The sequence below is a fragment of the Poecilia reticulata genome, chromosome 16 (assembly GCF_904066995.2).
Source record: "Poecilia reticulata chromosome 16, P_reticulata-male-v2, whole genome shotgun sequence".
NCBI classification, from domain to species: domain Eukaryota; kingdom Metazoa; phylum Chordata; class Actinopteri; order Cyprinodontiformes; family Poeciliidae; genus Poecilia; species Poecilia reticulata.
In genome coordinates this window covers 7,973,290-8,001,249 of record NC_088845.1, presented here as the reverse complement: position 1 = coordinate 8,001,249, position 27,960 = coordinate 7,973,290, and the positions used below count along the sequence as shown (strand labels likewise).

Here is a 27,960-nt window from a genome sequence, read left to right as displayed (position 1 = left end):
ACCAGGAAGATAGAGCACATAACACCAGTTTTAAAGTCCCTATACTGGCTCCCTGTAGCTCAAAGAATTGACCTTAAAATACTGTTGTTAGTTTATAAATCACTGAACGGTTTAGCACCACAATACATTAAAGATCTGTTGCTGTTGTACCAACCGTCTAGACCCCTCCCCTCAGGTCTTCTGGTTCTGGTCTGCTCTGCATCCCCAGAACCAGAACTAAACGAAGGGAATGAAAGGGCACTTAGCTTCTATGCACCACAAATTTGAAACAAACTTCCAGAAAACTGTAAAACAGCTGAATCACTAAGTGCCTTTAAATCTCGATTTAAAACCCACCTGCTCAGAGTTGCTTATGGCTAAATAAGGGTTAGAGTCCCAGTTGACGGTATTTCAACTAAAGTCCTAAAGGGTTAGAGTCCAAGTTAAACGGCGTTTTAACTAAAGTTCTAAAGGGTTAAAAAAGGGGTATTATTGTTTATTCAATGTTACATGACCGTGTTTTTGTTTTTAATGATGTAAAGCACTTTGAAATGCTTTGTTGCTGAAATGTGCTATACAAATAAAATTTTATCGATTGATAGATGATGTACTCCTTCCAAATAAACCTTCTGTGTCTGCATAGGCAGCCAAATAATTAGGAATCTCTCAGAGCTATGGGAGAAATTATTCCCATAGCTGTTATAATGAACAGTTATAACACTGTTCACTATAACAGTGTTATAACATTACACTGTTATAAAGACAGCATAAGTTGATATCTTGTCCTAAAAGTTCTGAACTCTGTGCAACAAATTGGGAAGCTGTGTATTACTTTGCTTATTTTTTCTTAAAGTCTCAGATGTTTTTAAGTTATGTCTGAATTTGTAGCTTCTATTCAACAATATTTGGTGACGGGACTTTATTTTTATTAAACATGTATCTGCAGATTATTGAAGATTCCTGCAAAACCTGATTGAAGTATGAATTTGTTTTTATAACTATTGAAGCTATTGAATTTCTGAATCAAACCCATATTATGGAAAATTGTTTTTTTGCACAAATATTTAACCACATGCTAATATATTTAAACATGGGGGCTTGGTGGCTTAATGGTAAAGGATATGTGCGATCTTTAGCTTTGCTAAAGCTGGACAAGTGAATTATACTAATAAAAATCCACATTAGTCGTATGTCGTATTTTTTTATCAAACACATTTCAGATTTTAATTTCACTGCACACACAAAAACAATCTAACAATTTCTTTACCAGAGTTGGTGATGCTGCCACCATCTTTGAGATTATGTATTATTTCAAATAACACATTCTCCTTTGAGATTCTTTTCCAGACTTGGAGGTTTTATTTGAAAGAAAAAACCTCAATGGTCCATATATATGGAAAAAGTTAAGTTGTGGTCATATGAACATAACCAACACAGGTCAACTTCTTTGAACAATTCATGCCTTATTCATTCACTGGTGTTGGAGAAATATCCACTTTTTTATCTAATATCTTTCTACAGGTATTAGTGACTTTCTTTTCTATTGCTAAAGTTTATTTACAATGCTGTGTAAGTTTTTTTGCATTCTTGTCCTCATTGATACTTTTGTACAGTGAGCTAACTTTATCTTATTTGAAGGACACAAATAAGCAAATATCAATAAACACCTGCTAAAACAACTGAATTTTATTCATAGTTCATCACATTCTCTATATTCAGTGTTTGATATGAACTCAAGAAGGCTGAATGTACAAAGTATTAGTTTAAGTTTGTGCACATGGAGTACAAGTAGCCAGTTCACTAAAACTCTATAGTTTCCCTTTAATGTCTTTCATATGGATGTGCAATTCAAAAAGGAAAACCTGTCATGTGAACAGGAGTACACTTTGGCACTGTATCTAGAGTTACTTTCTCTGCAGATTATTTTAAGTAGTACAGATCTTTGAATCCATGGTCTGCACTCCAAATCTAAATAGAAACCGTTTCATTTTATCAATTAACAATTTAATAAGATATATAACTGAATTACTAGAAATGGAACTTCTGCGCAAAACAAAAGCAGATTGAAAACGCAATGTAAATGCCAGCAAGTATTGCGAGTAATTCATAAATGAAGAGTATTGGGAAACATATATAACTGGTATATAGAATACCTGAAATGGCTGTGCAGTTTTAGCATAGCTAAAACTGAAAGCTTTAGCAAAAGAAAAGATTGAAGCCTAATTTTATTAGTAATACAGTGTCCCATTAGATCTGACAAAATAAATGCCAACAGACACTGGTTTCCAATATACTGTATGTTAATAATTTGCTTTGTGTGCATTGATATTAAATAAATATAATAAAATTCACATAAAATGTAAAAGTAATTGCTTTATTGTACATAGGCTATCAGGTCTATACTGACACAGCTGTAAAATGATTTTTCCTTGAACATTCTACAATGATCAGAACACAAGCTGCTGCAACATCCACAATCCTGTGCAAAAGTTTTGAACCATTTCTTATTCCTTTATAATTTCATTTTAAAGGAGCCAGATTCTTGTGATCTCTATCAACTCTTCTCCAGTCTTCCTGAAGGTTTTTCTTTCAACCATCACTGCTTTTTAACTTCTTTCCAAAAGAAAACTACAGAAAGACCGGAAGACTGTGGAATGACCATTTCACAAGATTACAAGAAAGTCTAGTTGCTTAGAAGAAAAATATAGAAAAACTGTATAAAGTTAGTGGGATTCATCCCAAAAAATATTTACAACAATGTCTCCCTGCATAATAGGAAAAGCCTAAAGTGGAAAAAGTGGTAAAGAATGTCTCTAAAGAGTAAAATGGCTGCTAAACACTGATGAATAACAAGATGTCCAAGAGGGTTTTTGTTTTTATTTTCTTGACTCTACCGGTGTATCTTGCATATAGCTGATTTGAGTCCCGTCCTCTTGTATTTCACTACCTGCTTCTCTTTCTTACAAGACTGTTTGCGTTGAGTCAGTGGTGCTGTTTGTGTTGGGTTTCTGCTCAGTGGTCACTGAACTCACTGCTGCCTGCTCCACTCTGCTGGTGTTTTCACCGTTCATCGCTGGTTGGCGATCTGGTTGGGCGGCAGTAGTCGGTGGGGGTGAAACCACCAGCCTCTCAATGGGCCCATTGGCTGTTCTGTCTGTCACAATGAGGTAATTCGGCTCCGGCTGGAGAGCGCTGGAGCGGCGCTGCAGTGCATGCTGGGTACATGAGAAAGAGCGCTGCCGGGGGGCTGGCTGGGGAGAGAGGAAGTGAGGTGTAGTGGCTCGGGGGTTTTCGTGATGCCGGTCACGATCCTCGTCTTCTGATGTCACCTCCTGTAAGGTACTGATTGGCCGAGGGGAACGACCCATGACTCTTGGAGGAACGAGCGCCGTGGCTGATTGGTTGAGCTGGGGTCTCCAATTCTGGGGCGGTGGGTACTGCATTCGGCCCATTGACCAATCACTGGCAACAAAGAAAAGTCATGAAAACATGATCAAATTGATGAAGGCATCAAAGACTTATGGTGAACAACTTAAATTAAGAAAAACAGAATCCTTTTATTATCTCCATTGTATGACTGAAAACATCGCAATATAAGGGTTACATATCAGTTGATATTGATCATTTTTGATTTTTTTGTTTTTCTTCTCGAGCTGTTGTAATCATTCTCTCCTTTCACTCCACCTCATTCTTTTTATTCTGAAGCAGCTATGAGGAGGTGAAACATGAAACTGCTGCTGCGCAAGTTACTCAACAGGTTGTTGCTCGGTAACCAAAGAGAGAGTGAATTAGTCAATGCAACCAACCTGAACCTTGCTTTGCTGACCATTAGTGATCATTTGTAATCACTAAATTGTTTGGTTAGTCTATCAAAATAACGACGTGCGTCTGAGTCAAATTTCTGAAAGCTTACTTCTGAGGTGGTGAGGTCATATCTCGATGGGCTATCATCCCAGAGAATGAGGCACTTCTTCCAGGGAGACCCTGAGAACTGACCCACGGCGAGTACATCAGAGCACGCTCCTCCCACATCACATCGTTGGCTGTGTTAACAGGAACAGGTCCTCTCTGGATCTGGTGGGCCAGCAAGAGCTCCAGGACCTGATGGTGCATGGCCTCTCTGGCCACATCGATGGGACGACGGCCCCTCCGGTCATGCAGCTCCAGGTTGGCTCCATGAAGCAGGAGAAGCCTGGAAGTGTCATAACAACCATGGAGGGAGGAGAGGAAGAGCGCTGTCTCACCCTAACAGAAAAAAAAATAATTGTACAAAAGCGACTGTACTCAAAATCATTTATTACATATAATCTTTTGATGATAAAACTATAAACTGATACAGTGCCTTTCAAAAACACTTATACCCCTTCAACTTTCAGGCATTCTGCCAACTTACAGCCACAAACCAAAGGAAACTGGTTGCACTGAATTTTATTTAGGGGTAGCTAACTAAAGTGGGATAGAATTAAAATCAATATTGAAACACATTTTCAAAAGAATTTGCACAAAAATGCTCAAATGTTTGTACCATTTCTCGTTTGTGTCCTACTTTGCATTGCTGTGAACCAAATCCCCCAAATAACATATTCAAGTTTGCAGCTATCACATAAAAATGTGCAGAGGTTTAACAGGTGGGAATTCTTTCCAGGACAATGTCTGGATAATAAATCTTAGTCACATACCTTGTTGTCTTGTAGGTCCACAGCGGCTCCATAGCGAATGAGGGTCCTTGCTAGGGAGAGGTGATTTACTGAGCATGCCCAGTGTAGGGCTGATCTCCCTGAGAGACAAGTGTGAGTGGAGGGGAGGTGAGGGAGTAAGTCAGCCAGTGAACAACCATTACACAACAGAGTTAAGCCCAGATGGTAAGGAGATGGGGGATGAAGAGGGAGGACACCTCTAATTAGGGGAGGAAGGGGGTGATGAGACAGGAGGACAGAGGGTTGAAGACAAAGAAAAGGACAGAAGAGCTGAAGCAAGGAGAAAGATGAACCACAAAGCTAATATATCCATCAACACAAGAATATTAACTTTGCTCTGAGTCAGAAGAAGAGAGGAGGGGAGCTGGAGAAGGACAGGTAGGAGGGACAGAAGGGACACAAAAAGAGGATGTGAGAGAGACGGGGTAAGTCACAACTTACTCGACCCCCTCAGTGTCAGAAAAAGATGACTGTGAATAAACTCTCTAAATGAGGACTGGGGGCTGAGGTACATTATCAAGCCCCAGCATTACCAGTATGATCTGTGTTGTTCACTGGAACTCCAGCTTGCAACAGCTCCAGAACCACTCTGTCCAGCCCACTGCGCACAGCTCGGATCAGAACCACAGACCCATCTGGACCACACCACTCTGCTGACTGCCAACAGAACATTACTAGGATAAACGTTTGACTTCACCCACAATACACATTTGGTTTTTAGCTTAACTACTTGCAATGACTGACCTGCTGAGGGGGACTGAGCAAAGGAGGAGGCATGGCATTCCTTTCCCATCCTCTAGGTGGAGCTGCTTAAGAGAAAGTTCAGAATGCATGATTCTCATTCAAATGGTAATAGTAAAAGGCATTTGAATCTTAAAAACATTTTTTTCTTTTATTAAAACAGCTTTATGCAAGGTCCTATATGATTACTGTAGGGACTGTGTGTTTACTGTATTTTGCGAATAAGTGTTTACATTTTATATATTTATAAATTTACACTCAGTGATGAGAAATTATACTGTCATACTCACTCAGGGCATAAACTGTGAGCTAAATTCATCCTCAAGTGTAAACAAATTACACAACACATATATTCTAATTTAAAATCAAGAATGAAGCAAAATGGAAACTAAATCCTCTTCTGCTTTTATTGGATTCAAGAGTTACAAAAAGCTTTTTTCCTAGTGGAAAACTTTCAGGACAGTTTTGAATCCTTCTGGCAAATTCGCTCCAAGATCAGAGGAAGGGATGATCTTGGAGCACAACAATAACTTCACTTTAGGTGCTGTAGACTTTAGTTATCATGTTGAATGTTAAAGTTATTGTCAAGACAGTTAGCAAAACATTCCAGGAGAAGTTGTGTTCTTTCTAAAACAAATATGACAGATTACGTTGTATTGGCCTGCGGGTTTGAGCAGCTCCAGGCCGAAAGTGTCTCTGGTCCGCGGTCCTGTGGTCACAGATGGAGGGAACCTCCTGTTGCCTGGAGCATCTTATGTTGATGTCCTCCATTGAGCTTTGGGTAAAATCTGTGTCACTTCCTGGCTCTTGGTCCCTTTTCAAAGGCCTGTAAGCCAAGACAGTATTATGAAATCATATATTTCCAATATATCTGGTTACAATTTGTTTGTTAGTTTTCCTTTTTCCCCACTTTTTTATCCGGAAGTGCCCAGGGAGCTCTGCAGTACATGTACAGTAGATTTCTGGATTATGTTGATTTTGGGAAACAGTTGCATCTAACAACTATAGGAACAAATTACCATAAGAGTAAATACAATGATCTTAATCTTTCTTTAGAAGACATTTTTGGACACTGGTAAGCATTCGAAAGCTCTTTAATAATTTCTTGAGTTCTTCTGTTTGCCTTGATTATTGACTATTTGTCTAAATGTTCTTTGAGATCAGTACTGTAGTTTTTAAATGAATTGATCCTAAGAAAATACAAGGACACTTGTCCTAAATTTAGATTTTTCATAAAAATAAAGCTTTTCTTTCTTTCCAATCCATCCATCCAATTCAATAATTACAAGAATTTGTCAACTTTGTTATGTTCACCGTTTTGCTGTTATCTTATTTTGGGCTAAACAATCCCATCTAGTGGTCATTCTTGGTAGTTATAAAAAGCAATAGAAGTAGTATAGTTGCAGCCACATTGCAGTTCCTCAGCTCTGCTTATGTTGTTTTCTTGCCTGCTAAACCATCATCTGTAAGTATTATAAGTGGAATTAATTACATATGAGAATAGTTATTGCAGACATCTCCATTTGTAGAGAAATTGTGTATTTTTATGGTAGTAGTAAACTCGGCCTGTTGCTAAGCTAACTCGGACCTCTAGTCTGTGTATAAAAATGGTGTGTGCAGTGATTTTGACGTTGTTACTGCACGAATGATACTTGTATGTATTCCTTTGTTTATCCTGTTACACTTTCACAAAAAATTGATGTCAGTAAATTCTTCAAGATGTCAACCCTGAGTCTGGAGTTTCTGCATTCATTCTGTTTAGCTGTTTGGATAGCTAGTGTCATTTGTGGTTGAGTGATTATTAATAATTGTCATATAGCTCTATTAAACAGGTCATATAGCTCTATTAAACAGGATAAAATTCTACAAAATAATAAATCAACACAAGCAAGTTGATTTATTTATATATATGACCATATCCTAATTCCACCTCAAACAATTAATCTTAATGTGGAGGAGTATTGACTGTTCTCCTGGCTACCCCAGATGATGGAGCTCCTCCAGCGGACACTAACTTTAGCTCAACAAAACACATCTGTAGGACAATCAAACTCCATTGACTCCTACTAAGACTTTGAGGATGAACGGTCAATTTGAGCATTCTTTGTTGCATTAAAAAGAAACCGTCTGAGAGAAATTGAGATACGATATCACTGAAGATACCTATCGGTATCATAAATAAACCATGCAATGAGCAGTGTACTATGTAACATTTTAAGTCACATCTTAGTGCTTTGTTGTATTTCTTAAAATGTTGTAAAACTCTGAATTTAATGTGAAATAAATATATACATTTAGAACACAATTTCTAAATGTGTTCCAAAATGAGAAGCTTTGACAATCAAAAATAAAATTTAGCCACAATCATAAAAAAGCAGAGGACAAATGTTTTGGTTACACAGCTCTTTCAGACCACATCACAATCTTTAGGAGCAGCAACACTTACCGCATTCGTATGGCATCCTCCCCTAACGGTTCCCTCCTTCTCTTTTTCTCTGCTTCCTTGTATTTCTTTTTCTTCCGAAGGCTAATTTTGTCTTTCTCTCTGTTATATCGAACTCGTTGCTCTTGGTGTGGTGTGTGTTGCATCCAGGCCTTGGATTTGCTGCTGTCATCATCGTTAGCAACTTTAGACCGATGTCTCACCCTAACACTGCCGTTGTTCTCTGATCGCTGCAATCTCATCTTCCTCATCACCAGAAAGACCACCAGAGGAATCAAAATCAGAAGTCCAACTGCAATGGCAGCCACAGCCCAAATCCAGGCAGGGGTTTGCTCTTTGAATGAAATAATGGAAACATTAAGATATACAAGTAAATAAAAGTAGCACCAGTTATCTAAGATAATTTTACCTCTGATGAAAGGAGCATTTAATCTAAAAAATCCATTTAATAATTTAAGATTAATTTATTTCTACAATTTATTTATACCTCTACTTTATGAAGACATTGAAAATCATCTTTGTGCTGATACCTTTTTTTATTTGATTGTGAATACAATTCAAAGAAATTCACACCCCAGTCTGCACACCAGGAAAACAAAGCTGTTTTATATTGTTTTGATTGGCTACATTTGGAGTATGGAAGTGTGTGTGTGCGTGTGTGTAGGTGACGGGAAACAAGAGCCTACCTTCAACTTCCACTTGTTCCTCTCTGCTTCCTATTTCCTCTTGGACACCTCTGATGCCGATAATGACTTGCAGCTCCAATGCGACTTGCGGGTCCTGCAGAATTGGGAACGTCGAAGGCTTTGACATTATCACTGCATGTAGGAAACTGCCGGCTTCAGTAGCGTACGGGAAACAGGTAGATGACCTGGAGCAAGGCCTGTTGTCGACTTGTAGGAACAGGAGGGAACTACAGAGGAGACAGGAGAAGTTTGGTACAAAAGAGCAGGTACCTCTTAAATGTTATACCTTTCATGCGCTTAATGAAGATCCACAAGGTGTTGTCTTTGCCACCCTTAGTTTTACATGTTTGCTCAGTTTAGGTTGTCTTTATAAACGATTTAAGTAGTCCACCTCACTCCACTAGGAGTGACCCACAGTTATGTACTTCATTTTTATATTGATTAGTGATAATAAAGTATTTCTCATATAGCTGTGGACCAACTTCGCTTGTTGTATTTTTAAGTCAATACAACTAATCTTTTTGGTTGAATTGGATTAAGTATTTAACCCTACCATACTCTAATTAATTAATAATTCTCCAGGTTTCTGCACATTTTTAAGTTAACCAAGGTAGCAATGCAATTGAATTTAAGCCTTATTACTTTGAAGATGCAACAGCTTTGGACACAAATATCTTGCTGCTGTTGCAAATTTGAACCAAATTATCTTTAACATTTAACTAACAGTTACTTAATTTAGCTTTTCTTGTAATTTCTGCTTGTTGGGCTTTTAAGTTATACAGAGATATTTGTTAATTGCTCCATGACAAAGCTTAAGGTTGCCCTGCTTGGATTAATGGAGGTCTTCAAGGCAGTCCAGTTGGTACCCTTACATTTTATGTGTTATTATATAGGAACTGAAACCATTTTTATGTATATAAAATGTTTGAGGTTGTTTTAGGCAGTCTTGCCAAATGCTTAATTTTTAATGTATAATCTATCATATCACTTACTGTTTCATTAAGCTTACTTTACATAACTAACTTTGTCTTTAATATTATTACTGTTAAAATAAGAAAATGGTGTGGTCTCAAATCCCACACGTATTACCTACCCATTAGAGTCTGTTGGTGAAGAGTGAGCCAGCATGTCGGCAAACTTCTGAGGGTAAATGTCAAACAAGTTCAAGTTTGTTGCAAGGGAAATGTTTCCCCTCAGTTTGAGGGGTGACTGCAGGAAGACACTGAGTGTCCAGAGTAGAGGTGTGACAGCGAGGGAGAGATTTTGCTTTGGGATCTTGGTGTGAAGAAGCAGGGTGCCTTTGGCCCACTGAGGGCTCTGCTCTCTGAAGCAGTCACTTCCATCCCATCCACAGTCAGCGTTGTTGCAGCCCTGGTCACAGCGATTGCTGGCATAATAAGCTCGACAATACTGAGTGTATCCTCGACTGAGAGATGTGATGAATGGGGAACAAAGGCGTGAGAAGAGAAGGAAAATTAGTGACAGAAATGATAGCATCATAATAATAAAGTGTTTAAGCACACTCTCTAATTTTACAAATATCTGCACCAGGTCGTATGTAAAATAAATCCTCCAGGTAATGTTTTTTCATCATCTGTTGATATGTGACATCTTAATAATAGAAGAGGAAATGCTTATTTTACACCACTAAAATCCAGCCTATTAAGCTAAAAGGGTTTCCATAATTTACAGTTCAAAACGTTAATTTAGTCACAAAGGTTTTTTTACTTGCAGTGAACCCGATTCTTCAGGCAGTCAAATCCGTCTCGAAGGCAACGTGACTCCATGCATTCTCGGTTACATGTCCCATCTCCAAACTTCTCCTTGCAATTGTTCTCGCGACACTGGTCCCATGGATCACTGGACCCAGCTGCTGAGATTATTACGGATTAGGATGAATGATAAAGCTGACACAAACAGCAATTAGAGGCTTGTTGAAATAAACCTTTCATACATCATTTTACTCAGTTTCCAAAAAAGACAAACTGGTTTTATGAGGTATTTAATTGCATACTGCAGCTAATTTCTTTTAACAGAAGGATACAATCTTGCAGCAGACAGATTTATCTGAAAACAACATACATGTACACTAGCAAGGCGTAATATTATGACTGCTGTCCTTTCAGTTGATGATCTTTCTGCTATTAAAACAATTGTGTCCTTTTGAGGCGTGGTCTTTTTTAGACCCCTGATTGCGTGTTGTGGTATCTGACACCAATGTTAGCAGCAGTCAAGTGGCGGTCCTTTATGAATCAATCCATATTAATCAATTGGATTAATATCTGAGGAATTTGAAGGCCAAATCAACACCTCTTGGTTGTTCCCTCATTACTGAACCATTTTTACTCTATGGCTGTGAGCATTATCCTGCTGGAAGAGGTCAAAGACACTAGAATACGTATGCACCCTTTTACAGAGGGTTTACATGGTGTGCAACAATGATTAAAAATGTATGTATCAAGCTAGAATCTATATGGTTTCCAAGTAGAACATTGATAAAACATCACACTGCCTCAACTGGCTTGCCATCTTTTAAGTGAACAACACACATTCACTCAGATGCAATTCCAAAACGATCTATCAGACCAGAACATGACCCAGTTCTGAGTTCATATGTCCAAATGTTTGTTGTTTTGGGGAGTGAACAGGGGTCAGCATGCACTCTGAGAGACCCATAACTATACAGACCAAAGGGCAACACCGGCAACAGTTCACCATGGTGCCTTCCCTGGATTGATTTTGATGGACGTTAATCACTACAAACCAGAAACAAACCACAATCACATCAGATTTGGATATTGTCTAACCAAACTGTCTAACAGGCACAATTTGGCCTTGGCAAACTCTCTCAAATCCTTAGTTTGGTACATTTTTGAAATCATTTAGCTGATCATTTTAAGGGCAAAGAGGTCATGATGTTGTGCCCATTTAGTGCATTTCTGAATGAATAACCTGGGGAGAACAATACCCCCACATTCACACCTAACTGTGCAAATATAAATTAACCCGAACAACTGGGGTGGGGTTAATGTATTTGTGTATATAACCTTAGCTTTTCAAACCAAAGTGTTTTTATCAGATGGCTGGTTCTTCCATGCATTCAACTACTTATTGTTTCAAGCCATCAGCAACTATTCACCACAATGCAGGTCAAGCCACGCAAGGTGGGTCGCAATACAGCCAGCTAAAGGGGACAGGAAATGGGCCCGACATAAACAGGAAGTTTCCAGAAGGAGCGAATAGCCAAAGGAAACGGAGTGGGCTGGGAACTTGATAAAGGTCGAAGGTTGTCACCAAGGCAATGTGGAATGTGATGGAGTTGGACAATGGGCTTGGCAGGTGTTAGCAAGACCATAAAGGGAAAAGAGCCCGTTGACAATAGAGCTGAAATTAGATGACTACTTCACTATGATTCATTAGGCCAGTAAAATGTGATACAAAAAGAATTAAATACTAGCCCTCATTTTTATGTAAATACACATTTAGAGAATCTCAGAAAACCTGTTACTGATTGTGAAGCCTAAATATTCACTTAAACTTTAGCAGAACAGTAATAGCAGTTAAAATGAGAATCATTTTTTCTACACAGTAAATGCTAATTTTCTTAGACTCTTATTTGAGGACCTTCAGCCATGTGAACAGGAAAACGGAGAGCTGGTACATTAAAATATGATTTTATGAAATATTTAGCCAAACTCACCTTGAGACGTGCAACTCAATCCCAACAGGACAAACATCCTGAGACTCAGCATGTTCACGCCACGTTCTTCTGTAAACCTGCGTTTGAAAGATCTTCAAATCTATCCCTGATCCATCACATCAAGAACATCTTGAGGTCTTGCTGCTCGCGCTAAGCGAAGTCACCAAATGTCATCACCGCTACATCAGCCACCCTGCTCACTCTATTCGCTCACTCCTTTTTTTTTCAGAGGCCCTGCGGATATCTGGACAACTTCCTGCCACTGTGTGCAGAAGAATAGGAAGGGCGCTAACCCCTGTGTGCCTCTGTGTGTGTTTTTGCAGTAATGTGACTGGAGAACTGCTAGGAGGGCTATTTCTTCATGTCGTGAGGACGCAGCGTGGTTTGAATTTGATTTTTGAATCTAAACACACACACATATCCAGAAATAATGACCATGCCCTTTCTGTAAGATAAATCAGTAAATGTTGTCAAATATACCACAAATGTTCTAAGTCTGATCTCATTTTGATTCTTGAAAAAAATCCAATGACAATGGCATTAAGAAAAATGTCAACCTTTTTTCCAGTCTTTCTAGTGTTCTCTAAAATTTTTAACTATTTGGATTTATTTAATTTCAACAACAAATGGTTGATTACAACCGGACTCTTACAGCACATTGCAAAAGTTTTGTTATCCCTTTTACATTTTGTTGCATTACACCCTCAAGAATCAGTGTATCTTGTTTGTATTTTATATGACACACTGATACAAAGTAAAAGGAAATTCAGACATATTTTTTTCATTTATTTCTAAATCTTATTCTGACAAGTGTGGAGTGCCTGTATGTATTCAACCCTTCTGAGTTGATGGAACCAGCTTTCAATACATGTTTTATAATCAAAGCCACAGTTCTTTTGTTATATTTTGAAAAAAATAGCTTTATTTTTCCACCATGGACAAAGGCGCCAACCCCCCTGCAACCCTGCAACTATGTAAGATGGGATATTGGAGGACATGTACATTTCTGGTCCAAAGACACAAAACAACAGAGAAACCGGCTCCCTGTTTTGTTTTTTTTTATCATAGTCAATCTTTAGATTTATAGCTTTGTTTTTGATTAAGCTCACATTGTGAATTATCTGTATACTGCACAGTCTCCTATGTTTTCTTGTTAGTGTGTTTTTATGAATTACTGTGCCATCCACATGTATTGCCACCCCAGGAAAAATGCAGTTTTAAAGCCTCAAAATAGATCAAACATTTAATGCTCTAGTGAATCTCACCTTGAATGTTTTTTTTAATTGATTCAGTGACAAAAAAGGACCAATTACTTTTGTTAGTTTTTTTTCAATAGAACCACTAATGTAGACTCTTATTTGAAACTGTAAAATTTGTCACTGAGGCATTTTTTTTATTTATATTTGATCAGAGTCTGTTAAGCAACAAAGCTTTGGTTCTACCACATGAATTCAGATGTATTTCTTCTAAGGTTTGATTTTGATTTCTCCTGTAAAGTATGTTTAATGTATAAAGATCCAAACAGGGCTAGCTCATTCATTTCTCCAAAATCTCCTGTTTCTTTAATCTTTTTTTTTTTTTTTTCAGATTTTGTATTTCTTTACAAATTCTTAAATCCAAAACATTTCATTGGGGTTGCATCTTGGTGCAGTTGGCCAAACTATTGCCTTGTAGCAAGAAGGTCTTAGGCTCAAATCCCAACCTGGGGTCTTTCAGGATGAAGTCTGGATTTTCTCCACATTCATACTTTCCCCCAGTATTCTGGCTTTCTTCTGCATCCCAAAAACAAGTTAGTTGACATTTCTAATAATAACATAAAAAAGGGAGAACTCTGAACCATAACTTATTTATTTTATTTACTCTGTTTTGAACATGATAGAAGTATAAAATCACACACATGAACAAGAAATGCAAAAGACACATATTTTTGTACTAAAGTAATCTCAACATGTTCGAGAACGAGCATTTTAAGATTATTTAACAGTTGGAAGAAGTAAGGAACTTATGAACTCCCTTCCCTCGGTGTGTAATAAATAATTCCAGTTGTAAAATCATACAATGTCCCTTTTCTGTTATTTTTCCAACAAACAGCACGACAAACCCAAACACAACGGATTGGGTGATTTATAGGTAACTAGAAAAGGAGCTTAAAATAGTACGACCATTTACGACTTTACTTCTGCCATCCTTCAAACATGAAAGAAGGGGAAATAAGGAAGGAAGCTGTCAAAAGTTCAAAGTATTTTAGGGATCCAGATGACAAAAACAGCAGAAACAGCCAGACTGGAAGAAAAGCAAAGCAGCTGTCACTTAGATAGGTGACAATTTTGGGACATCCTGTACTCTCAAACTTGCCATCTTCTCTGTATGGTATGAAATGCTAGAAGCAGAAAATGTAAAAAAAAAAAAATGTAACAGAACAAACAAAAACAACAAAAAACATTTCACAGAAGCAATAATTCCAGATTATATTGTGCTCACACCGACGTTTTGCAAAGGTGTGTATTAACTAATTACGTTTATGCAGTTACATCTACTTGAGTAATATTACTGTAAGGTACAGCTACTCTTATTTGAGTAAAAGTTGTGGATAGTCTACCCACTGTGAATAAATTCATTGAATGAAGAACAAATACATTTCAACCAAACGTTCATGTGACACAAACACCTAAAGTTTATGTTGAAACAAGACTTCTTTGTTGTACCAAAGCTTTGTCATTCTTTTCTATCTGATGAGCCTCTTGCGCTACGTGGAGGTCAAACATAGTAAAAGGGAGTAATTTCCTTCTACTTGAATTTCTTACAATGTCATTTCCAATTTGTTCTTCATCTTAGTCTTTAAAGTCTTATGATCAGTTTTGAAACACTTTTTTTACTCGTACTTGAGTCATCTCTTGGTCGGATACTTTATACATGAATAAAAATAGATTGGATTGGTGCTGCTTACTCTTACTGGAGTTTTGGGGTACGCAACCCAACCCACCAGGGATGTAGTGAAGCCTTCAAGCCTCAACGAACCAGGGAAGGGGAACCAACACATTGTTCAGGAGGAAATTAACTCCAGTGATAACGTTAAAGTGCAGTTCTAGAAAGTTACCACATGGGGTCGCTGTTGCGCTATTTGCGACAACCTAAACGTCTTGCATCAGTGAGGTAAAGTAGTACACTTGTATTTATTGCATTGAAAAGATCCCCTTATTCTCCCGAAGCCAGTAGTTTGTAAATAACACATATTAGTTGGGCTTCACTGTTTGGCAGACTTGCAGGGGACTTTCCGATTTAGAGGTATAAATAGTTGGTTTCAGTTTCACCCTTATCAGATCGATTGGCTCATACACGTTCCTAACAGCCTGTCGGGGTCAGAAGCGTTACAGCTTTATTTTGGACACTTCAAGTTAACTATTGGAGTCTGTCAAGTCTCTGACGCAGCAAACTCACCTTGTGGAGAGGAATTCAAGTAAGTCCGCTGGGTTTCGGCGTAGTAACTTTAGCTTACCAGTGTTAGCTGCCAGTGTAGCTTGCATATTTACGGTTTGTCTGAAGTAAATTATGATATTCATCATGGGATTTGAGTTGTTTTGTTCGTATCATCCTGACCGGTGCCGCATTTGAAGTTGAACAGTGTTGCAGATAGATGTAGATAAAAACGAAAGTAAAAAAAAAGAAGCAATTTATTGGTCAAAGTGAAAGTAAAAGCATCTCTGCGAAAAGGAGTTCATGTTTTCTGTCGTCATATTCACACGCTATATTTAATTGGCATTGTATGTGACACAAAGCTAATGTGAAATTATTAAGTGCAACCCCCTTTACTCCGACACCCCTAAATAAAATACAGAGCAACAAATTGCCTTGAATTGATGCCTAATTAGGAAGATTTCAGCTGTTTGTAAATTAATCCGACCTGTAGAGGTCACAGAGGTTTGTTACAGAATATTGGAGACCAAACAGCGTAATGAAGACTATAATCTGGTCAGAAATAAGGTGTAGAAGTTCAAAGTATTAAAACAATACGCCGAAATGTAACATCTCACTGCATTGTTCAGTCCATTGATTGATATTGTATTGATACTTTTGGTCTTGACCAGTTCCTTTCCTTTTTGAGTGTTTCTCAAACACTCGAAAAGTTTTTAATTATGAAGCGACTCACCTGATTAAAATCTGACTAAACATATCTTTTAATTTGCTTTCACAAGACACAGGCTTCACACAGATATATCTGACTGCTTTAATATACATCCTATTACTTTGTCTTAAGCAATATTGTTTCCCCAAATGAGTGAAACTGTTTATAAAAGTGACATTTCTGCAAGGTGAGGATTGGAATCAAAATACTTTTCTTATTCAGTCTACTGAACCTGTCTCTCTCTCTCTCTGTTTACTTTTGCAGTATCTACGCGTAATGCAGAAAATGAGCTACTTCTTCCCCCTGGTTTGCATTTGCATGGACGTGTGCGCTGTGCACGCCATTCGTCTAGCACAGCTCTCACCTCTCCTCCTCTCCCATCCTTTCATCACCTTGTGGGGGGGAGCTCTGACCAGGGCCTTCATCCTGGGTTTTCTTGCCTTCACTTACCCCGGAGGCCTCCCATGGGTGAGAAGCTTTGAGGGACTTCAAAGCATCGCCGTCCTTTGCTTCCACTTTCCGGTGTACACCACTCTCCTTTGGCAGCTGGGCCAGTCCACTGTTGAAGAACTGTGGGGATGGCACTCCTGGGAACGGGTGAGTGGGTCCGATTGTTGTTTTCTGTCCAGTGTGTATATTAATGTGGTGACTGGTATAAATAAAAAAAAGAGTTTGGTTTTTGAAAGACAATTTCCCAAAGACAATAATATGATGTTCCAAAGCTTTCTTGTATAAAAAAGGCAAGAAAGCTTTTATTATGCACAATATATTGTGAATTTTTTAACATCACAATATCACTGTGTTCAATATTCATATCACAAATGATTCTTTGCAGTGCAATAATTATTGGATAATAGTATTATGAAGTTATTTTTACATGCTGATGGGACCTTTAGCATTTTCCAAAATGCCAAAGGTCTCAGAATGACGGAAGCACAGATAACAAAGAAAGGAAAGAAGAAAAGAAGTGTATATTGAAAGTGATATGGACATTGCATTACTTAATAATATTACTGCCATTGCAGGATTTTCTACTATCATGCAGCCTTAGGAACTATTTTATTTTTTCATTTAATTTAACCACTATGGTTGCTATCATCAAATCATTTTTATAGCCGTGTACTTAAACCGTGTTGAGTTTGTCCCTCAGTTTAGTGTTTTCATGAATCATAGATACAAATTTAAAATAAAGTGCTCAAATTTTATGTGAAAACTATGTTTTAGATTCTATTCCTATATATTTTGCTCTGGTTACCATTTGGACAAATTGACTTGTTTAAAATATGACAGATTAGGTCTACAGCTTTCTAGCCAATCGTCAATCTTTCATAAACCTGACCTGAATATTTCAATATTGATTTTTTTTTATCAATCAAGTGTTTTAATGTCACAATGATAAGTATTAATTTATTCATGGTTGAACTACAAACATCATCTAAACGTAATTCACAATCTCAACCTGAACTAATTTGAAATGATTTATTAGTTTGTAGTCATTGTCATTTTTAATGACTATTATTTAATGTCCTTAAAAAATATTTGTGGTGAGAATATGCCTGTAAGTAATTGCAACTTTAACTCTGCTTGTATACTTTTGTCATCTTCTCTTAATCTGAAAAACTTCATTTAAATTTGACTCAATTTCCATTAAAGCTGCTCTTTTTAAAATAATTTTGCCCATTTTTCCTGTGGAGTTAGATCCCCGCCTGCAGCAAACTCCTGCAGAGAAGATGTAGACCAACTCAGCAGAGCTGGGATGTGGTTAGGACATGAGACATTGTAAATTTCAGCTTAAAGCAAGTGAAGAGTCATAGTATGTCGGGTCCCACCAGAGGCACAAATGAAGCACACACAAACAACAAGGAAAATGTTGCAACATAAAGAAAATGTTTGTCTTAACCAATTTATAGTATACAGAGCTCAAGTTTGTCGTGTGAAAAACAGCAGGATTGAGTTCAAAGTTCTACAAAAATCATTTGATGCTCTCATATGAACATGCACCACGCTGAGCCTCATGTACTTTGAAAATAGGACGGTGCAGAGAAAAATGGCTTGTGCAGTACATCCAAACACCACCGCAGGCTGGAGTTATAATACCTGAAATGAAACCATCTGCTGCCAACATGTTCTGCCCCTAAGTCTGCAAAAGACCGAAGATTGGAAGCAAAACTAATTTAGTGGGTAAAACTACAGATATCACATTACCATTAAAAAAAAAGACTGCTTGCCATTTAATAAAAGTACTTTAAACAGTTAGTTTTAAATTATTTCAGATATCTGAAACCTGAAAATTGATGTCATATTTTTGTGTTGCAGGTGTTACAGGGCTACGCCGTTACAGCGGTGTCATGGCTCTACTGGAGTCGATACATCTCGTCCTTTATGACCAGAACTCCATCACAAAAGAAGGAGAAGAAGCCCGGACCGGACAGTAGAGACTCTCTGAAGAGGCTTATGGGATACATGATGCCATATTCGACTCGCTTCATTGTGGTGCTGGCTCTGGTTGTTCTCTCATCTTACGGTACGTTGGTCAACATCATTCTATAAAATGTCTTGCGTTTCAGGGTTTTTCACATCAGTGTTTAGTGTTTTGTTGAGCTTTGAGTAGCGCAAAATTTTATACACTAATATTTTTTAACTATTAACCGCAGGCGAGATGGCTATTCCCCAGTACACTGGTCGTATGGCAGACTGGATCATAAATGAAGAAGCACCCGATGCGTTCTCCCAGGCCATCACAATCATGACAGTGTTGACTTTCGCCAGGTAGGGCATCAAATCTGTCATCACAAATTTTCTTCATGCTCATTTTTAATTACTATAATAGCAATATGTGAAATGTTTTTTACATTTTGATTTAAAGCATAAAGATGTTGGATTTATTTTCAGATTTCTTTGCACAGGCCTATTTATTGCTAAGATAGTAGAACAAAGTAAAAAAAAATGATGTGACATGGTAAAATTTCTACTGAAGGATTGTGGATTCATATCTAACTGTCAAATTACAGTTTAATATATAATATCTTTATTTGAGTCATGATTCAGACATTATTTTCAGATTTCTTCACTGGTTCAGATATTATTTTTGGATGCTGTTAGGTAGCAAAGTTTGCACAGCCAGGCTACATATTTCTACAGATGATTTCATTTTAATTTTTAAAGTTAAAAATAGTTTGAAAAGTTTTAGTTTTAACCAGTTATTTTATTCCTCATCATTTTGAAATACAAAATGCTGCAAAGAACTTGTTCTCTCAATATGAACATTCAAAATAAATGGTTGCTAAATACATACAGTAGTTGCTAACGTGGCATCATGTTGTGGTACACCTGGTGGTGGACTGAATATGTTCAACTAGACACCAAAGGTGTTTTTTTTTTTGTTTGTTTGTTTTTTTTTTTCAAAGTGAGCTTATTGTGACCCCATGTAGCTTTCTATATTCCCATCGTTCACTCCACACTGCAGTTGCAGATGACCAGGAATCAAAAACTATCAATTTGATGATTACAAACAAGCAGATGGGTGGGTTTTGAAACTGGTTTGTGTTGAAATTACAAATTATTCTTGTACTGCTTTGGAGTGGAGTGCTTTAAGTATCAAGATCAACTAATTTCTCTTAACTAGTCACAACAAACAAATGTGAGGCTGAAAACGGTTCATTTTAATGTTAAACTGTGACTATTTCTGAATCAACAAGACATCTATTATTTACGTTCTGCCGCCTTGATTGCCATAAGACATTTCCAAATTATTTTCCTGCCATTTAAAAGACTTCTAGCACAGAACCTGCAAGATAATTTTCATTGTGTGAAAGAGAACAAACTCTCCTCGTAACGTGTCGTAAACTAACACTTTTATAAGGTTAGAAATGTGGGGAATGTGATTGTCTTAATTTTTCTGCCATTTAAACTTCTTGTACATGTGGGATGAATTACACTGTAACTCCACCTATTAAAAGGCTTCAATGATATTTTGTGTGCTTTCAACCCCGTTTGTGTGTGTTTCAGTGCTGTGTTTGAGTTTATGTGCGACCTGACCTACAACGTCACCATGAGCCTCATTCACACCTCAGTGCAGGGAGCCGTTTTCCAGGCCGTTCTGCGGCAGGAGATCGCTTTCTTTGATGCCACTCCCACGGGTAGGAATAATTTCGATGTGCAAATGTCTGAGTCGATTAAGCTATTTTTATAATATTCTTTGCAGATTTCAAAATAGTCTCAGTATTGCAATTGAGATAATTAGGGAGCAATGATGCAACAAAATGGCAGGTGAAAACTTGCATTCATGTTGAACTGTAACTTCTGTTTCGCCTCAGGTGAGCTCGTGTCCCGAATTACCACGGACACCAACGACATGAGCGAAGCACTGAGCGAGAAGCTGAGTCTCCTGATGTGGTACACGGCTCGTTTCGCTTTCCTGCTCTACTTCATGGTCAGCCAGTCGTGGAAAATGACTCTGCTGACCTGCATGGGACTTCCCATCATCTGGGTCATCCCTGAGCTCACCGGACATTTCCACCAGGTGACGTCACGCAAGGAAACGTTCCAACTGGAATAGCATTTTTTTTTTTTTGTTTGTTGTAAACTTCATCAGATGTGTTGTTATAAATTATACAATATACTATGATACTATATTATTTAATTACATATTAATTGTATTAGTAAATAATATCAGTGGGCATTTGTGTTCACTTTAGAAGACAAAGAAAACAGAATCTCTCTTTTTTTTACCTGATAAATTCCTAAACATGTCAAAGTTGAATATTTGTTTATATGCTGCAAAAGTCTTTTCTGTAAACTAATTTAGTTTGTTGTGTTCATGCTTCAGACTATTGCTGCGAAGGTTCAGGACTCTCTGGCAAAGGCCAACCAGGTGGCCACCGAGACCTTCTCCAACATGAAGACAGTGAGGAGTTTTGCCAACGAGGACGGAGAGACGGAGAAGTACAGGCAGCGGCTGGACGAAACGTATTCTCTCAACAAGAAGGAGGCCGTAGCTTACGCCGCTTCTACCTGGGCCAACAGCGTGAGTATATTAGTGATATTTAACCCTGCTTTAAGGATTTATTTAAATTAGCTGCTAAAAATAAATGTAGAAAGGACAATCATCTCAGACCTTACATTGGCAATCTCATTGGTTTTGCCACTTGCAGACGTCCACCAAGGGAAAAAATATTCCACGACCTATTTTTAATAGGTGGTAATCAATCTCTGTTGCACATGGAGATCAATACGTGTTTTGGTTCACACATTCACAACTCCAAATTGCACCTGTTGACAGGTTGCTGGATGAAGTTTTGTTTATTATTTTTTTTTCAGTCGGCTGTTGCGAAACAAAATGTATTTGTCAGTGTTGCGTCCACAAAGGGCACAACGTATTACATCATACAACATAGCGCATAACAGTTAGACTGCGATAGTGAGTGGAAAATATAGACAATAAAACAGTTCATTAAGTTTGAAAGTGATTTTAAAAAATGTTTTGTATATCAGAGCAACTTTTATTTTTTTGCACCTCGGTCTAATTTTCTCACCGTTATAAGTTGAAAAACACACAACTTCAGTTGTTTTTAATGACATTATTTGTCCTGATTACACCTGCCGAGCTAACTTAACATGATTATTGTGCAGGGAGCAAACCTTTGTACAGAAAACTATTACTTAAAATCTCTTGGTGATGCTGATAAGATAATAACACTGATTGCCTTTCAGTTTCAGTAAAGCTGAAAGTGATGGTGAAGGTCCAGAGACCTCTTATATGTAACACACAGTAAAAGACAATGGGAAATTTTGTAGTAAGGATGGGAAAGTCACGTGAATAGCACTGTGGTAAGACGGCGGATAAGCAGCAGAGTTTTTGAAAGCAGTAAAGTTCAAACATTCCTGGGGATCATAGGCCATTGTGAACGGGCCGAGCAAAGGTTTTAGCTACTGTTTTCATTTCACAATTCAAAGATGGCTGCTTTTTAGTGAATTTTAACAGAATCAAGGTTATATTGAAAAATAATAACGCAGTTGACTGTTGTCTGAAAACCGGCATTTTTGTTGTTGCAGATGACCACTTTGGCCTTGAAGGTGTGTATTTTGTACTATGGTGGGACCCTGGTGACCCGGGGGGCTGTTAGCAGTGGAGACCTGGTCTCATTTGTTCTCTATGAGCTGCAGTTTGCTTCCGCTGTTGAGGTGAGCCACAAACCCTGAAAAGACAAACATTTTGTTTTATTCATAAAGTTTTTTTTTTTTTTTATTAATCACCTCTCATTTTCTTCCAGGCTGTCATGCGCTACTACCCGGAGGTAAAAAAAGCAATTGGTGCCTCGGAGAAGATTTTTGAATATCTTGATAGGAAACCTCAAATACCTCCTCCTGGCAGTTTGGCTCCTGAGAATTTCAAAGGACACGTTCAGTTTAAAAATGTTCGCTTTTCCTATTCTGGAAAGACTGATGAGAACAGTCTTGTACTTAAGGTGTGTGCCCCTCTCTGCTGTTTCTTATGGTTTTAAAAACTGTTTGTTTTTAACTAAATCCTCTTTCGTAAAAGGATGTGACTCTGGAGGTAACACCGGGCCAGATCACTGCACTTGTTGGACTAAACAGATCAGGGAAGACGACCTGTGTCAAGCTACTTGAGAGGTTTTACCAGCCTCAATCTGGAGAAATCCTGCTGGATGGGAAACCACTGCAAAACTACAAAGACCAGTACCTACATGAAAAGGTGGGTGGGTGGTGAACAGAATTTAATAATCAAATGGAATATTTTGACTTCCCTGTCAAATGTGTTATTTATTTACTTGCCAGATTGCAGTCAGCTGTAATATATATCTACATGAAAATAAAACTGTTAATATGAGCCATCAGTAATGGATTCAGAAAGCTTTTTTAGATTTCATTCAAAACTAGACTCAGATTTAAAGAGAAAACTTGTTTATTAGTGGTCAAAAACCGTGACCCCACAAAACCTCATGGTACTAATCCTGCATGTCAAATTTCTGAAACTGAAGACTAAATTAAAATCATAATTACAACAAATAAAGTAAGAAATGTGAAGATGTATAAAAACGTGTACAAATACATTTCTCTTGTACTAAAAAGTAAAAAAAAAAAAAAACACGTGTGTGATGTGTATATTTATATAGAAAATCTGCTAATAGAAATCGGTAAATTGATCATCCCCAATCTGTAGCAAGTTAAAAACTGTTGAATCAAATTTCAAATTGCTCCTAAACTCCTTCATGATACCCGGTTGATTAAACAACATGTTACAGCCACTGAAACCTCTTTCTCTGTGTATTTTCGATAGATTGCTGTGGTGAGCCAGGATTGCGTGTTGTTTGCTCGATCTGTCCGGGAGAACATCAAGTACGGCTGCGAGGGCGCATCAGACGAGGACATGTACAGAGCTGCTGAGCAGGCTAGTGCCCACAAGTTCATCACTGGACTTTCAAAAGGATACGACACAGGTTCGACCCGGAAACACCTTTCATTTCTATAGCAGAGGAAGTCATCATGGTGGTATTACAGTGAAGATAAGACTGCTCAAACAGGTCACTTTACTGCTTCACAATACTTTATCTTAAACTCCAAATATATATTTTTTCATTTGTTGATGTAGTGATCAAATTGAGTGTAAGAACAAAAGGAAATAATAATAGAAAATGCTCCAGTTTCATCATAAGATTATGTAAACATGTAGAGCCTAGGGTTGGCAATGAGAACTACCCAACCCCAACCCTAACCAAAATGTTTTATAATGGTGAGCAGTGCAGCTGCTAAGTGAATGGAAGCAGATACAAATCTTCATTTTCTTACACATAGCCTATTTGTGTTTTATAGCTGTCAAAACATTATTTCAAAAACTTCTTTCACGGCTCTCTGTAAGTCCGCCTTCAATTAGTTTTCCCACATATTGTTTGGCCCACACGCAAATTAAATCTTTGGTGTATGAGTGAATTTCTGAAGTACAAACAGGAGCAGCAATCGAATACTCTGCTACATTTGGCTCAGACATTGAGAAAAAAAAGTCTGTCTGCAGCTACATTATTATGTCTGAAACCAAATGGAAGACAGATCTGGCGAGAATGCACATAAAAAAAGAACACAGTAACACAACACAACTTTGTACTTGTTGGGGGACTAACTTACCCAGGTGATTTTGCATTATGCAGCAAGAAAATTTTTCAAACATTGGTTATAGTGGAAATGTCTTTCCTCATACATTTCACAACCTTTTCCTGCATGCCTGGGTTATTATTATTAGCTTTCTTTAGTACATCTAGAAAAATTCCTAATTACTTAATAATGTTTTTCTTTTTAATGGTATGTGTTCTTTTTTACGTAGATGCTGGTGAGAAGGGGGGTCAAGTATCTGGAGGTCAGAAGCAACGCATTGCCATTGCCAGGGCTTTAATTAGAAAACCGAAAATCCTGATCCTGGACAACGCTACTAGTGATTTGGACACAGAAAATGAATACCAGGTACAAAATAATTCACGTGCCTGATTTTTGTATTTATTTGATTATTTATTTTTCTTCTTTAAGAAAAATCTTCATCTTACTTCTCAGGTCCGTGAAGCTCTGTCAAAGCTGGCAGAGAACTGCTCTGTGCTTATCATTTCCAACAAGATGAGTGTCGCAAAGACAGCCAGTCATGTCATTGTCCTGAACAACGGAACAGTGGAGGAGGAGGGCAGTCATGACGCACTCATGGAGAAAGGTGGCCTTTATTCAGAAATGGTAAAGAAACAGGAAGAGGGCTTCAAACGTCCAACAGACGAAAGCAGTGATCAGCAGTGACCCGTCTGAGTGATTGTAAAATGACTTAAAGTTGGATGGTTATTTGGAGTTCAGGTGAAAGTTCAAGCAAAACCTATGTTGGTAAGAATGCTCTTAATATGAAACAACACTTCTTACTAAACATATTTGCTTGAGTTTGACTCTGTAAGACAATTGCACCTTGAAAGTGAAAAAAACTACACCTTTAAGAACAGGGTTTTCATTACCAACATGTTGTTGAAACCTCTGTTAGCACTGTTTTATTGTATGGATTTAACAGAAAGTCCCCCTCTTTGAAATAGAAAGACAAGAAACATAATCTTTTGCTCCCAAAAGCCACAAAACTTAAAGAATCATGTATGTTGAGTGTTTTATTATTGTCAAATTGCCCACTAGATCCTGCTGCACACACAGCTTTTACGTGGCTGTAAAAACACACGTTATGCCCTAAAATATTGAATGTGAAATATATTTATTTTGTACAGAACAGAGAAACTTAAATGACAAAAATGGAGAGTTAAGTTATTCAGGGCTTTTATTAATATTGTTCATTAGAAATGGCACAGGAGAAAGTACAGACTTATCTTAATTTTAATCTTGCACTTAAATAGACAAGGTACATGCCTGAACTTGTTCTGCTTCACCAACGCTAAGAAATTCCATATCATGCCTTTGAAACTTTCCATTTGCAACATCTTGTGGAAATAATTTTGTACGTATTTTTTTTGCAAAAAATAGATTTTCAGGTGCGTTAAAGAATGCGCCCCTAATATTTTCTGTTAATCCACACAAACAGAATCTCTTCTGTAGCAGCCAGCTCTCCAAAACATGGCCCCAGCTATCCTGTTTATTCTGTTAAAAAACAGCTGAAGTCCAGCAAACCGTTATTTCATTCATGGTGCATTTCAGCATGACACATCAAATGTCAATTAAGAGCATCAACTGACATGTTTCAGTCGTGAGAATCATTACCTGCTTTGCAGATGAAAATCCCCTTATGAATCGTTGCGTAAGTGACAACGATGCAAAAAGTTTATAGTGTCCATGACTGTAAACTTTTTGGTTTATAGTCATGAAAATAGCACAATATTTTTGACAGCATAAAAAAAATGTGGATTGTCTTGATCAGAGATTTTATTTAACCCCTTAACTGTCACTTTCAAAATTCTTACATGCAAGTCAATGTGTCCATGAAGACACTGGTGCCGTCATGACATTAAAGGGGAAGGAAAGTAAAAGTCAAACTCATCTTGCACGGAGTGCAAAAGAAAACCAACCATTCCTTTAATGCTACTAAGACTAAAATATAACCCTATCTTTTATCATTTTCACAACAAATTTGAGGTCCTGTTAGCCGTCTGTCTTGGACCAGGCCAGCAGGTGGAAAGATTCCTCTCACGTAACATTATGTGGTCAGTTTTTTTCTTTATATTTGTTTCTATGTTTCACATTTTTGAGCTGGTTACATGGCACAGTAAAATATATAAAATGGTTAACAGTGCAACAACTTCAGAAACTCCATAATAACAATCAAAAAACAACTTTTACAATAAAAAACTGAAAAAAAAAAAGTTTTTCTGTTTAATTTTTTTAGTTTTGCAATCATGATTATCTAATCATCAATATCATTATGCCTGCAAATACAAATGGAAATATTTTTTTTAAAACACTTCTAACGGATAAAGATCACTTGGTGTTCCGTAAGGACAAAGCATAAAAATCAAAAGCATTCATGAATCACTTCTTATCACATGCATAGTTCTCTAAAGCTGACCAGCAATGTTGAAATGTTACTCAGCAGGAACGCTATCTGATCAATAACCTTTCTTTTCAATCGTGGGTTCAATTTGAAGCTCTGGGTTCTATTATTCTTTTTTTTCAAACATGGGAATTATTTCTTCTTTTTTTTTTCTTTAGCTTGGTTGCTTTCCTGCTTCAAAATCACCCCGATCACCACTTTAGTTGGAAAAGAGTTTTTAGTGACCTTCATAAACACTTTTATCAAGATAATAACAAATACAGTAATACATAAAACAAGTAAAAGGCATTTAAAGGGTAATTTGTTGAAAGGGACATTTAAAAACACATCTGGTGCTTTGAGAAATCTTTTTTTCCACCTGGTAACAAAAAAGATGTAAAGAAATGATGTCTGTTATTTTGAAAAGAATTTGATTTGTGAGTATTCTGTTCATATGCTTGAGTACATTTTCTGTCTTTTATCCATATTGCAAAATTTCTAAATGTTTTAATGTGAAATTATTTTTGTTGGATTCAAATAGATTCAAATAGTTGGATATAGCAATAAACTGTTTTTTTATTATTTGTTTTGCTGGGGGTTTTTTTATTTAAGCTTCATGGAAAATATATGTCTTTATGTACTTTTATGTTATTAACAATTATAACATAAATCAATTCCTCTATATGCAGTTGACATTCAAAATAATAATATCAATGTAGGCAGCTAAAGCTAAATTTTTTACAAACCCAAGTTTAAATTTTTGATTTTTCACTAGCAAAATATTGTTTTTTGGGGGTAGGGAGGTTGACTTCACAACATATTTCTATATTATATTTATTTATTTTAATTTGGCATTTCTATGCATTACATTTATGTAAACACTCAAACCTCCCAGTGTTAATCATGTAAAACTAATGTAGTTCACTCCCACATGCTTGAATCCCCACTCATGGTGACCAGTGATAGTCCTTTTGGTGCTTGGGGTTGATAACATCTTTTTGGCTTTTATTTCTTCACCTCATTTTGGGAACTTACCTTTTCTTCAAACTATTTTTCCCAAATGTCCTAAACAAAAAAGAGA

At 37.3% G+C, this 27,960-nt stretch overlaps 2 protein-coding genes across 4 annotated transcripts; one reads left to right on the top strand and one right to left on the bottom strand.

Annotated features, from left to right (window-relative positions):
* Nucleotides 1-2,107: 2,107 nt before the first annotated feature.
* On the bottom strand, nucleotides 2,108-12,736 carry notchl (notch receptor, like). Of its 2 annotated transcripts, none has more exons than XM_008431174.3 (11): nucleotides 12,247-12,736; nucleotides 10,275-10,419; nucleotides 9,640-9,972; nucleotides 8,547-8,773; nucleotides 7,864-8,194; nucleotides 6,068-6,243; nucleotides 5,421-5,482; nucleotides 5,210-5,333; nucleotides 4,659-4,756; nucleotides 3,893-4,224; nucleotides 2,108-3,441 (listed from the first exon to the last, which is right to left on the bottom strand). In XM_008431174.3, the coding sequence occupies exons 1-11, from the start codon at nucleotides 12,296-12,298 to the stop codon at nucleotides 2,940-2,942; spliced, it is 2,382 nt and encodes a 793-aa protein (XP_008429396.1). In that variant the 5' UTR covers nucleotides 12,299-12,736; the 3' UTR covers nucleotides 2,108-2,939. The 2 variants fall into 2 exon arrangements, with proteins under 2 accessions (XP_008429396.1, XP_081473188.1); XM_081617062.1 differs by having other exon boundaries at nucleotides 2,110-3,441; nucleotides 10,275-10,416; nucleotides 12,247-12,734.
* Nucleotides 12,737-15,248: 2,512 nt separating this feature from the next.
* Nucleotides 15,249-27,448, top strand: tap1 (transporter 1, ATP-binding cassette, sub-family B (MDR/TAP)). 2 transcript variants are annotated; one of them, XM_008431177.3, is made up of 13 exons: nucleotides 15,249-15,399; nucleotides 16,634-16,966; nucleotides 18,686-18,893; nucleotides 19,024-19,138; nucleotides 20,378-20,508; nucleotides 20,686-20,891; nucleotides 21,198-21,395; nucleotides 22,424-22,552; nucleotides 22,642-22,836; nucleotides 22,911-23,084; nucleotides 23,670-23,829; nucleotides 24,708-24,844; nucleotides 24,932-27,448. In XM_008431177.3, the coding sequence occupies exons 2-13, from the start codon at nucleotides 16,646-16,648 to the stop codon at nucleotides 25,160-25,162; spliced, it is 2,205 nt and encodes a 734-aa protein (XP_008429399.2). In that variant the 5' UTR covers nucleotides 15,249-15,399; nucleotides 16,634-16,645; the 3' UTR covers nucleotides 25,163-27,448. The 2 variants fall into 2 exon arrangements, with proteins under 2 accessions (XP_008429399.2, XP_008429398.2); XM_008431176.3 differs by lacking the exon at nucleotides 15,249-15,399 and adding an exon at nucleotides 15,409-15,703.
* The last annotated feature ends 512 nt before the right edge of the window (nucleotides 27,449-27,960 follow it).

What these genes read in the sequence shown, in the direction of transcription:
- notchl (XM_008431174.3), bottom strand. Translation starts at nt 12,298, where the DNA reads ATGCTGAGTCTCAGGATGTTTGTCCTGTTGGGATTGAGTTGCACGTCT. An exon ending in GAGGATGCCATACGAATGCG is followed by an intron (nt 6,244 to 7,863) that starts GTAAGTGTTGCT and finishes CTTGGCTTACAG; the next exon opens with GCCTTTGAAAAGGGACCAAG. An exon ending in ATGACCTCACCACCTCAGAA is followed by an intron (nt 3,442 to 3,892) that starts GTAAGCTTTCAG and finishes CTTTGTTGCCAG; the next exon opens with TGATTGGTCAATGGGCCGAA.
- tap1 (XM_008431177.3), top strand. Translation starts at nt 16,646, where the DNA reads ATGCAGAAAATGAGCTACTTCTTCCCCCTGGTTTGCATTTGCATGGAC. An exon ending in GGTTGTTCTCTCATCTTACG is followed by an intron (nt 18,894 to 19,023) that starts GTACGTTGGTCA and finishes TATTAACCGCAG; the next exon opens with GCGAGATGGCTATTCCCCAG. An exon ending in AGAACAGTCTTGTACTTAAG is followed by an intron (nt 22,837 to 22,910) that starts GTGTGTGCCCCT and finishes CTTTCGTAAAAG; the next exon opens with GATGTGACTCTGGAGGTAAC.